The sequence below is a fragment of the Pelmatolapia mariae genome, linkage group LG17, assembly GCF_036321145.2.
Source record: "Pelmatolapia mariae isolate MD_Pm_ZW linkage group LG17, Pm_UMD_F_2, whole genome shotgun sequence".
In the NCBI taxonomy this organism is placed as follows: domain Eukaryota; kingdom Metazoa; phylum Chordata; class Actinopteri; order Cichliformes; family Cichlidae; genus Pelmatolapia; species Pelmatolapia mariae.
In genome coordinates this window covers 32582960-32595329 of record NC_086242.1, presented here as the reverse complement: position 1 = coordinate 32595329, position 12370 = coordinate 32582960, and the positions used below count along the sequence as shown (strand labels likewise).

The 12370-nt window shown below is 40.4% G+C and overlaps 1 protein-coding gene across 1 annotated transcript; it reads right to left on the bottom strand.

The window, feature by feature from the left end:
* Nucleotides 1–3780: 3780 nt before the first annotated feature.
* Nucleotides 3781–10681, bottom strand: si:ch211-262h13.5 (uncharacterized protein LOC571127 homolog). The gene is made up of 7 exons (XM_063460816.1): nt 10463–10681; nt 9251–9361; nt 7433–7520; nt 6442–6608; nt 5861–5968; nt 5048–5134; nt 3781–4224 (listed from the first exon to the last, which is right to left on the bottom strand). Exons 1-7 carry the CDS (start codon nt 10679–10681, stop codon nt 3781–3783), a joined length of 1224 nt encoding a protein of 407 aa, XP_063316886.1.
* Nucleotides 10682–12370: the final 1689 nt, after the last annotated feature.

Here is a 12370-nt window from a genome sequence, read left to right as displayed (position 1 = left end):
CACTGTCTCTCCCAAGTTTCATTTCTTCTCTAAACTGCCCAAATAAATGGCTCAAAACATTTTAGCTAGTTGTGCTCACTAATTCTGCCAATGAATGCTTTTAATTGATGACTTAAAACAGCTATTTGCTGGTTAGATTGTCCCAGCAGCTGGCCAAGAGCTCAGTTTTGGTTTCCCTTTGTTTTATCCAGAAATAGTTGTCAGACTGAAGTACTGAAATTACCACATCACACAGGACTACTCACATATACCCTGCCTTTACTCAAGAAAATTTTTTTTCACAACTGTTGCAATTTTTTCAAAAAAAAAAAAAAAAAAAGAGAGGAAGAGCTGTCTGAGACTTGTGAATCACACAGTCACCGCATGGGATATCCTGTTGTACAAGGCAGGGAGAATCACAGGGTCATTAACACCCTAAGCTTCCTTCTTTTGTAGCTTTGGGGGATTTGTTGTAGCACAGAAAGCTAACAACCATAGGGAAAATAAAGAAAGTGTAACTTGTGCTTCTCCGAAGCTTCCAGTTTGCTGCAATTCAGAAGAATGCATTATTAAGAATGGCAGTGATGTTTTAATGCATTTAGGGAGTCACAGACACTTAAACCTCTGTGCAACGTTTACAACTTGACGTCGTCAGTCACTGAAATTGTTTACATGGCTGTCATATGAGTCCTGCTGGTATTTTGCTAATGTCAGGGGGGATGGTGTTCCGAATGGTTATTTTAGCTTTTTTCATTTTTCATTCATCTTCGTCTCTGTCAAGCATGAAGCTCAAATAATGTTCTGCTGTCTCTTAAATGAAGACATACTGCAGAGACCTGACCTGGTTTGCTCTGTCTTAGTCATATTTCATCTCTTGGCTTATATGTTTCTGAATTTGTCTTTGCTCTGGACTCGACATTGCTCTGTGTGTGTGTGGTTTTCCTAATAGCTAGTTTCTGACACACTGGCCTTAAAAAACACTAAGATGCTGCTGATTGAGGATTCTCCAGAGTGACGCTCCAGCCAGGTACGAGATGACTTTTCACATTTGTGATGCGTCTCTCCTCTGTGCTGTCCTGCTCTTTCTAATAGCTCATGTAGCTGTGTTGATAAAGGCCCACTTTAGCTAGCTGCAAGCTTTTAAAGCTTTCCTGAGATGTTTGCACTTTCCTTTTCACTTCAGTGCTATTTGGCACAGTATAAGCCCTGTGGTGAGGAGTCCTACAATAACAAACCCCGACTTTTCCCCCTGCTTCGCCAGATGTGTTTCTAAAGCGGTTTTAAACCATCTGGATATTGAGGGATATGGTGTGGAGAATACAAACCTTGCTGTGTTGTACAACACTGTCATCTTGAAACTTAAAAAATAAAATAAAATGTTCAAAAATTTTCCTTTTTGACTCATAAAAGTCCTGTGAGTTAAAATTCTCCAGATAAAGACAGGATGAGGGAATCCATTGAAAAGAACATATTACAGTTATTTTCTACTCCATAATTTTATTCTTGGGCTGTACTAGAGGAGATTTCCATGGTTTTTAAATCAAAATAATCATTATTTACCTTCTGTTAGCCCTTTGACCTTCAGCTCATCTTCTGTGTGAAAATTCATCTTTCAGCTTCGTTCTTCTTATATTACTATATTCTGATTGGCTGTCTATCACAAACAGAAGATTTAAAACAGAAAAAGGAAACAATTAGGTTGGGCTTCTGCACTTATAACCTAAGCTGTGTACCTGAAATGACTGTGTTAAGGATATCCCCTCTCAAAAAAGTGCACTAAATGGACTGAACCCTGAGCTTTCGGCTAATAGGGCTCACCTGTAACTTTGAATCATATTGAATCCTCATATTTAATTTCGGCATTCACTGCTATATACATACGCTATATGGACAAAAGTATGTTCAAATTCAGGTGTTTTCAGCACCATTTTCTACAGGTGTGCAAAATCAAGCAGCCAGCTATGCACTCTGCCTTTATATATGCTTGTGAAAGAATGGGTCATTGTAAAGCAGGGATGTCTAACTCATGTTACATTATGGGCCCTAACAGCCCACTTTGATATTAAGTGGGCCGGACTCCATTCTGTCAGTGTAAACCAAACATGTAATCCCTGAGATATCTCAAAAAAGAAGTGCAGTTTCAATAGTACGTCTATGTCAGTGTTCTACAACAAATAAATGTTGTTGTAACGAATGAGGAAATCTCTGCAGTAGATAATAAAAAAACAGGAACTTTTCTCTGATTTAAGTGTTTATCTATTACTTAATTACTTTGGTGTAGTAAAAATGGCAATGATGGAAATAGGAAATGCTGTAAAAATAATGATAAATCAGTTAAAAGTCCAAGTTTATGCCCTCCTTCACATTTTCCAAAAGCGTCCAATGGGTAGATTGGAGTCTTTGCCCTCGGGTCTTTAGCTGTTCTAAAGAGTTCACTGTATTTGAACATGGCAATGTGATAAAATGCCATCATTACAACAAGTTTGTGAGATCTCTTCCTTCATAGATATTGCACAACAAACTGTATGTGGTACCACTGCATACTCAAGGCAACTCAGCCACATAGTGACAGACCACCTAAAGTTACGCAGTGGAGTTCCCAAGTGCTGAGGACTATAGTGCATAAAACTCATCTGTGCTCTGCTGATTCAGTAACTGCTCAGTTCCAAACTTCCATTAACATCAGCACAAAAACTGTGGGCGAGGAGCTTCATGACGTAAGTTTCCTTGCTCAAGCAGCACCTGAAGGTGTCCGTATAGTGTATCAATGTCTAACAGGAAGTAAGGGAAAGCATAAAAGGTCACCTTTAAAACATTTGAGGAAAGGTTAACAGTAAAATGAAATGACCTAGTGTGATTAATCAGTCCATTATCGTTATATATGAAATGTATTACAGAAAATTGGATGTGAGTTGACGTAGCTGTGCAGCAGTTAGCACAGCACACAGCAAAAAAGGTTCCTCTAGTCGGTTGGAGCCTTTCTGTGCTGTTTGTATGTTCTAAATGTGTCTATGTGGGTTTTCACCAGTTTTTGTGGTTTCCCTACTCAGTCCAGAAACATGTGCATTGCATTCTAAATTGGCGTGCACTTGAATGGTTGTCTGTGTCTTTATGTTAGCCCTTTGATGCCTAATTTCAGCAGGGATGGGCTTGATAGAAATTGTAGGAATATAAATGCAGCTGCAGCACGGCAGCTAAAGATTTTGCAGCTGCAGCTTATTTTCTCATTACTGCATTTTTAAAACACCCATTTCCTTCTATAGTTCTTCATTTTGTAAAAAATGTGAGAATTATCAAAGAATTAATGAAACATGCTTGTAACACAGGGGCTGCATTTTGCAAGGATATCTGAATTAGAAAAGCGCATGAAAGCTATCAGCTTTCTGGGCCATGTTGTTTCACTCAAAACATTCAATTATTCATTAAACTGGTTAAGATTAGTTCCATTAAGACTTTTATTGACAAATTCAGCTCTTCAATCAAAATTGTATGTACTACCAAATAAGTATAGGCATTATCAGACTATGAGTGTAAGAATTTGAAGATTCTGATGAGGGTTTCAAAACAAGTTTTATTGACATTTCTAATAACATCTGAAGCTATTTTGCTGCATTAGAAGCAGTTTACAGTGCAGCAGTATTAGAGGTCATTTTAGGGCCAGTGAAAAGAGATAGGTTTCCTCTTATTAGCACAAATTATTTTTATGCTTCCAGCAACAGAAAGTGGAACAGTTTATCAGCATAGGCTCTCGCTGGATAAATCAGAAATTGAAAAATAGACTCCTGAACAGAGCAGCAACACTTAAACAGTGGTGTAGCGAGCTGGACCGGGACAGGATCGGAAAGGAGAGGGCCCGCTGGGAAAATCAGACAGGAAGACAGGGTGGTGAGAGGGCGAGGTGTTGTTCAAAGCCTGGCGTTTTTCACGGTCACGCCTCTGGTAGCGGAAGTTAAAAGGGGGACGCAGAGCCACAGGGCCTCCGATTTCCTCGGAGGATGAGTCAGAAGCCTCAGTGAGTAGACCTTCAGCAGACTCACTGGAAGAAGAGCTAAGAGGGACAGCTGGGTTAACAGCCACAGAGGGGTCAACGGGTACAGGGTGAACGGCAGTGGGAAAGGGAGGGTCAGAGGGAACAGGCTGCGGATCATTTCCTGGGCCACCAATCACAGGTGGGAACGTCGGGATTGCTGGGTTTTCTGGGAGGTCGTGACCCTGTGGCTGCACCGGCCGGAGGACATCCACATTCTGAAGAGACGCAGACAACACCACACCAAATGAGAACTCTTCTGGCTGCACGAATGCATTTTACTCAATACTGTAAAACTACTTTACAAACCACACGCTCTAAAAAGAACTGAGAAGACAACATAATTACAGCGCAGGAGCATACAATTTGAAATCTCACACATAGGATTAAACACACACACACACAAAACCACCAACTTGTAAGATATGACAGAATAATTATATGACCACTGGCTTCCATTCAGAGAGTTAAATGTTCACTCTAAAGGTTACTTTAGTAAAAAAAACTGAAAGAAAACAGAGAACATGAAACATTCATCAAGTCAAGGTCAAGCAGTGGGTTATTACACTCCCAACTCACAGTCCTACAGTGTGAACTGACACTAAATGGTTCACTTTTCCAGAACTTTTTGCTTTTTTTCTCAGTTACTGACATTCTTCTATTAATGCATTTAAATTTTCTGTTCACTTTTGGGTTGCGGATAATTCAGCTGCTATCATTGTTACACCTCCGCTGCGATTTTCCTGCATGTAGGACGTTCACAGTTTTTGATAGAGAACAATCAGAACAGGTTTTTAGGTCAAATCTTGCGTGCACACTGAATGTTGGCTTTACTTTAAATCTAAATCTGTTCTTCTTCTTGTCATGGGAGAATATGAAACATGTTCAACATGCAGTCCACATGCAGTCACTTCTATTCCTTTCCTCCTCATTATACTGATGTTATAGTTGTTGTCATTTTATAGGATCTTTGCATAAATGAGCTGCCACTTTGGCTTAGCAACGCAATATTAAAAAATATTACGTAATTTCTTCTCATACCTGTACTTTAAACATCTCACAGGACGTCTGAACATCAGGATCAGTATTCATGTCTCCATGTACAGATCCTGTGCAGAAACCTGCAGTCTGAGAGAAGAGTGTGAGACATTTGGTAATGTATTTCTGTGCCATACAAAAACATGGCATTAGTTCAGGCAGTAAATGAAGTTAAGCTCAGCAACAGTCCCTGCAGCTCAGCTGATGTTATTACTAGAAGCTGATATCAAAGCCTGCTTTACCCTGCAAATAATTGCTGTGCATCTGCAAGTCGCTTCGCAACCCACCTGCACCCCAGCACCACTATTCATGTCTGAATGAGCCTAAAACATTAAGTGATGTCACATTTTAAACGTAACTGAATTAGTCATGTCAGCTAGTAAATTCTCCATGAAATGATTCAGAGATCACACACACAATGGTGATCAATGAATTGATTTGTAATTAAGTGCTGTTTCAGACAGCGCTGCTTGACTATGTCTGAGTACTAATTTATCATTAATATACACTTAGTGGCCACGTAAATAGATCTAGAATTCATACAGCTCTTCCATGAATTTCACCTTTGTGAAGTTTGTAATGTTCAATTTTTGTTGACCTTGGAAATGCTTTTGTCCTTCTTGTTTACATACACAAGGAGGCCACAAAATCTTCTTAGTTGTGACACTAGGGACCTAAAAATAAATAATCTCCAAAAGTGGCATGGACTAAACAATACAGGAATCCTAAAAAACAATAAATTAAAGCACATTGTACGGGTGTACCTAAATTGGTGTGTGAATGTGTCATTTTTTCGAGTAACTTCTATACGAGTACCTCTGTGTCCGAGTCAAGTGTCAGTCGCTGGCAGGTGCCTCTTTCTGTCACTCCCTCGGGACATTCTTGCACTGTGTATTCCACAAAGGTGGCTTTTACTGGCACAGACTGAAATATAAAAATAATATGGGAAGAGAGGAGCAAACTGCAAAAACAAACACAAGCACAGGCACAAATAGACATGGCAGGTATCATGTTGGTTTTTCCATCCTGAAGCTGGACTATCATATGCAAAAGTAGTGTACTTAGCTTTGGTCCCCAAGCAAACTATTCAGTTTTTCTAATTTGCTCCCCAAACAAAAGCTGGGCCATGGAGGAAAGTGCCTTCAGTGATCCTTTGCAACCTTGCCAGACTCGTCTATAACTGTTGCGTGATGTTGATGCTTGTGCAATAATGGTTCTTATCTGGAACACAGAAGCTCAAAGGTGCACTGTACCTTCTGCATATGTACACCCAGAGAATTTCCTTAAGTGTGATTTCCCCCCATAAACATAACGTTTGACGCACTGTCAAGCAATCAAATTAGCCCCGCAGCTTTCTTTCCCCCCATCAAAGTTAATAACAGTACATCTAGCGATACCTGTGCAGCAGCTCTGGTGATTTTTTTCACCCCGAGCCCTGCGGCCAGAGTGGACGTCCTTTTATAGGATACCAGAGTGACCCGAGCAGCAGTCATGGCCTCGGGGCTGTCTACGGAGAGCAGGAGGGGGCATGTTGGGCAGATCTGCTGGAGTTTCTCTGGAGAATCTGCAGAAACCAGAGAACTGAATAAGAATGAATAAGTAAACGTCTGTATTAAATTACATCAACAAACAGATGATAGAGACTGGATAAAGCAGTGGCACTAAATCAGTGAAAGCAGAAAAGGAAAAAAAGTCATGTCATTTGAACGGATACACAACTTTTCGCTCTCCAAATGCACTTAAATCAGACGACTAAATCTCTTTTCATGACAGTGAGGTGTAACCTGCTTTTGTTGATGTCTCCAAAGTAGCACCAAAACAAACGCTAAAAATTTATCCTGAGAAAAGGTTTTAAAAGTCAGTGGGGAGGGGGTGTGGCAGTGAGAGAGAAGGGAAATCGATTGAGATTGGGGCGAAATCATAATTTTCACGCTCGACCTTTTGATTTGTCATAGTGGGAAATTCACTAGCGTGACTAATTGATAATTAATTAGGACTCGGCTCCATTAGACTGGGCCATCATTAATGTTATTAGTTACACCTGCACGTAACAAATTGAGATACTCACAATGAAACGTCGATACTTTTCTCTCCTCAGGTCTTTGCTGTTCTTTCTTATGAGAATTTTTCCTTACTGGATATTTACAATTTCTTTGTTTTAATTCGATATTTTCTTTACCTTAAATTTCCAGCTTGATGTGGTATCCAAAGCAGCACATGCCGGCTGCATGATCTCTGATGCTACACATTATTTAAAGACATCGATAAACAGTGGGTATCTAATAATAGACGTTATGTTATGACTCATGTTGCACAGCAATGTATGCATGCGACCTTCTGTGTATGTGAGCAGTTAGTGGTTAGGGGATAGGAACCTGCTAACGTTACCTGGCACGAGAGCACAGTCGTAGCTGTATAAGTAGGAGTAGCCCTCTGGTGTGTGCAGGATGGTGGTGTTGCAGTTGCCAGAGATTTGCTTAAAAAAATAAATAAAAAAGATAAAATAGACAAAATTCCTGATTGGCCCAATATCAACCACTTTACTACAAAGACTTGGCACAATGTGTTCAAACAGATGCAAGAAGAAAAAACTTTGAATGTACTCTTCCATCAGTGAGACGAGTGTGAGTGTTTTGGCTTGTGTTACTTCTTCAAAGGGCTGTTTTTGGCTTATAAGTCACTCACCTATATGGAAAAGAAATAAACTCATTTGAATTTCCCATTGCCGTAAAAAAAAGGTTGTGTTTGTAAGTTTTAGAGGACCGACATTCACCAGCCACTTTGTTAGGTACACTATGCTGCTAGTACTGGTTTGGACCTCTTTTTGCCTTCAGAGCTGTCTTAATTCTTAATAGCACAGATTCAACAAGGTTGCTGGAAATATTCCTCAGACATTTTGGTCCATGCTACGTGACAGAATCACACAGTTGCTGCAGATTTGTCCGCTGTACACTCATGATGTGAATCTGCTGTTCCACCACATCCCAAAGGCGCTCTATTGGATTGAGATGTGGTGACTGTGGAGGCCATTTGAGCACAGTAAACTCTCTATCATGTTTAAAAAAAGAGTTTGAGATGATCCGACCTTTGTGACATGATGCTTTATCCTGATGGTAGCAGCTATTAGAAGATGGTTACACTGTGGACACTTTCAGCAACAATAATCAGGTAGACTGTGATGTTTAAATATTTATTTGGTACTATTAATTGTCCAAAATGTGCCAAGAAATGATCCCCCACAGCATTACACCACTTCCACCACTTCCGCTGATATAAGATGAGGATGGATCCATACATTCATGTCATTTACACCACATTCTGACCCTAACATCCAAATGTCATAGCAGAAATCCAGACTCTTAAGGGAAGTTCAGGTTTTTCCAGTCTTCTGCCTTATCTGACATGAGTAGGGCACCCAGTGTGGTCTTCTGCTGCTGTAGCCCATCTGCTTAGAGGTTTGTGTTGTGCAGTAAGAGATGCTTTTCTGCACATCTTGGTTGTTCCCTTGCTATCATTTCAAAGCTGTCTGGCTCTTCTCCTCTGACCTCTGATGCCAGCAATGCATTTTCACCACTCACTGGTTGTTGTTTCTTTAAGCCCTAGAGATGATTGTGTGGGAAAATCCCAGTAGATCAGCAGTTTCTGATGAGCCCAGTCCAGCCTGTCTGCTATCAACAATCCATTAGTAAACCAACAATCATTAACGAGCACTTGAACAGATGTACCTAATAAAGTGGCCCATGATTGTCATGCCAATGGTTCCTTTCATCCTTTTGTCAAAGGAGCTGCTTTCATGATTAAATCAATAGGAAGTTTTTTATAATGGAAGTTTCATAAGTAAAATATGTAAACCACAAATATCTATTTTAACAGAATATATTTTCCATTTTGTGGGAAAGATTTCCTCCAAATGCCCAGTTACTGAAGAGTAATACATTTATGCTTTGAAAAAAGTCACAGTAATAAAATAGATCTGCCAATGGAAATGGGTAAAGTGACTGTGACTTCTGAAAGAACGGCCTGACACTTCCAAAAACTCAAAAATAGCTTCATGTCCAAAGTTTCATGTATATGGTTTAAGTGTGACTTTCTTCCATTGTCCAGTTACAGTGTGGGACATATCTTATAAACAGTGCCTTCAGGCATATAGGGGCCTCCTACACGTGCGGACACGTGCTCTTGTTTGTATACGTGTGGGCATCCTACCGTTTCCATGAATGGCCTTACGTCACAACGTTTCCATGGTTTCTTGCTGCCTGTGTGACACTTGGTCTCCAGGACTTCCAGGTCGAGGTAATACACGTTGCCTGCCGGGCCCTGTAATTCAGAGTATAAACACATGCGATAAGGGAGAGCAGGCATTAACCTCCTAGGACCTGCCGTCCACATATGTGGACATCACATTTTTGGTTATTTTGACCAAAATACTCAATTTTGCTCTACATGGGCCTGATATCCACTTACGAGGACATTATACTGCTACTGTTCTATCAAAATTTTAAATGAATATCCTCATTTGTGGCTCTCATTTTTCTTAAAAACAAAAATAAGGTTAAAAAAAAAAATCTGGATATTCTTTGTTTTTACATTCATCGGGCTGCAATATGCCCAAATATCAAAGAGAAATTAAAAATGCATGTCGTGGAAGAGTTCGGGTCTTAGGAGGTTAACAAAGCTATGAGGCTCAAATTTATGAGAAGTCTTCCTGCCAAGTAGCATCATTTGTTCTGTTAAGTATATCAATAAGGGACCATTTAGGAGGTGCTCTGTGTAATTCCACACAACACTTTGTACAATAATGATTTGTCAACACTTTGCGCCACAGTAATAGCAGCCTTTTTAGGTCATGAAGTTGATCTGAGCCTCTTAAAACCTGATCTATCCCACAGTCGGGCCACTATAGCCTTCAGCAGCTGACAGCATGAAGTTCATAAAGTCTGTTGTGCAAGGTTTGTCCCAGCAGTGCTGGACTGAAATGACCTGGACTTTATTAACACTCGCTTCAATCCTAGAGGCCTTTTTTCATGAGGCGTGAAAAAGGAATGGCTTCCCGTTTTATGATATAAAATTATGTACTTTGATCTTAATGCTACATTTATTAAAAGCGACATGCACTGATGGCGGCCATTCGAACCAAAAAGTGTTTCTTGTTGTTTTTAGTACTTAAGTTGCTGCTCCCTAATGAAACTGCTGCTGTTTTTCACAGCTTTCATTTAACTCAGTGGGTCCTCAATTGGAGAATCTAGAAGCCACAGCGAGTCCTGGAAAAGGGTCATTTCTGATTTTTGTTGTTTTAAATCTTATCAAATGGGCTTCCCCTGACATGAATCTGGTCACGGCTAAAACATATAAACACTTCCCACCCTGGTCTAGGATGAACAAACGTGTTTTACAGCCTCCTCTGGTCTTTGTACTGACCTGAGCGTGCAGATGGACATTTGAGATGCGGTTCAGGGCAAACTTGTAGCCTTCGCTGCGATCCTCATTGATGTAAGTGACGGCCAGGCGGGACAGCTTCTCCACCGCTTTGTCGTTACAGGGGATGGGAGCAAGTTCAACTGGCATTAGTACAACACCCTCTCCACACACACATAGGATGTGAATGGATAGTGATATTAGATGTAGTAATTTGTCCATGATGGCAGGTGGTTTTAGACAGGAGCCAGAAGACAGGGCCGCTTTATAGTGAAGTTTGTTCCCTTGTGTTTGCCTTCAGTCGAGGCATTGACTTTTGGAATCAAAACAGGACGGCGCAGCTGAAATGAAGCCAAGGACAAAGTTTATTTGACGGCAGAGAGCTGATATTTGTGAATGGATGTTCCTGGTATTTATTTAACCCCTGGAACACGCAGTCGTCAAAGGCAAATAGAACGTATGCCAAAACGGCCATTCATTATACTTATTCCTGTGGCTCCAATATTAAGACTGGGGGTTATTTTATTGTTTCTGCAGGAGTTGTTTCCATACTGTGCAAGAGGTGTATGTCATGCAAACTAAATTAGTGCAATAGATACCTCATTAAATGACAATGAACACCAAAGAGAGCGTGCAATGCCTTCAAGACTGGGTCACTGAGTTGGACTGTAATATTATTATCTCACCAGTAGGGGTCACTGTGGATCTGGTAAGATGCGGGTTGAGAAATCTATTGGTCCACCAGGCAGAACTGGGTTAATGATTCACTGATATCAAGTTAATTACTTTCAGCATTTGATGTTGATGTTGTCTTAGAGCCTCATAACTCTGATATTTGTGTTTTCCTATCTTCGTTTTTTTTCTGAGGAACCCAGCTGCCCTTAATCCTGCTCAACTTACTTTGTTGTGGTAAATAAGTAACCATAGCCTAATTGTTTTAGATTTTATAAACTAGTGTCATGTTTACAAAAGAAATCAGATTTTCTTTTTTAAATAAATGGGAATACATAATGTTCCTTTTTAAGTAATAAACAGAAGGTAAGGCCCTCGTAGAGAGTGTGCGTTTGTGTGTAGAAGGGTGGTGGTTGGGGGGGGATTCACATTTTTTGGAAGAAGTACGGCTGCTTCCATTGTTCATGACAACATCGATGACTAATGTCTGTAACTGCAGCTCAGTACAGACTGGCATACGGGAGAGCACACGTGCGTGGCCTATCTCATTCTCTCTTGGTTCTCTCTCTCTCTCACACACACATATGCTTGCATTTAATTAATCATAGATTTTACAAAGCAAAGCTTTTTTTGAATACACTGATGAATAAAGAATTCTAAAGCATTAGTTTTATACAACTGGGAAATACTCACATTTGCCCTCTGGCAAGGCTGTAAATCTAAGTAAAGCTAAGATGCTGTTAGCTTAGCATAAAGGGCAGCAACAAGGAAAAACAGTCTAGCTGTGGATTTGACCAGGTGGTGACCTCAGGGGTTAAAAATGATGTCAAGACATAAATGGCAAAAGCAGGTCCTCAAATGGCTACTCGAGGTCGGCTCCAAACCCGAATCACTCAGGTCAAAATGCCCAACCTTTCATCTGGAATACACATGTTTACAGCCTTTTGCCTAAATAAATAAATAAATAAATAAACCCTTTGGTTCTCTGTAGATAATTTCCCCAACTTTTACAACTGACACATTGCTTCCTCCCTTTAGCATTTGCCACAATGGATCTCCTGTCTTCCATCTCACTCTACTCGTTGGATCCTTTTCTGTCACACCAAACCTCTGCATGTCCTCCTTCACTGCATGTGTGAAACTCCTCTGTGGTCTTCCTCTTTTCCTCCATATTCATCATCCTTTGTCCATTATATCCACTATCCCCCTCTGCACATGTCCAAACTATCCCAGCCTCAC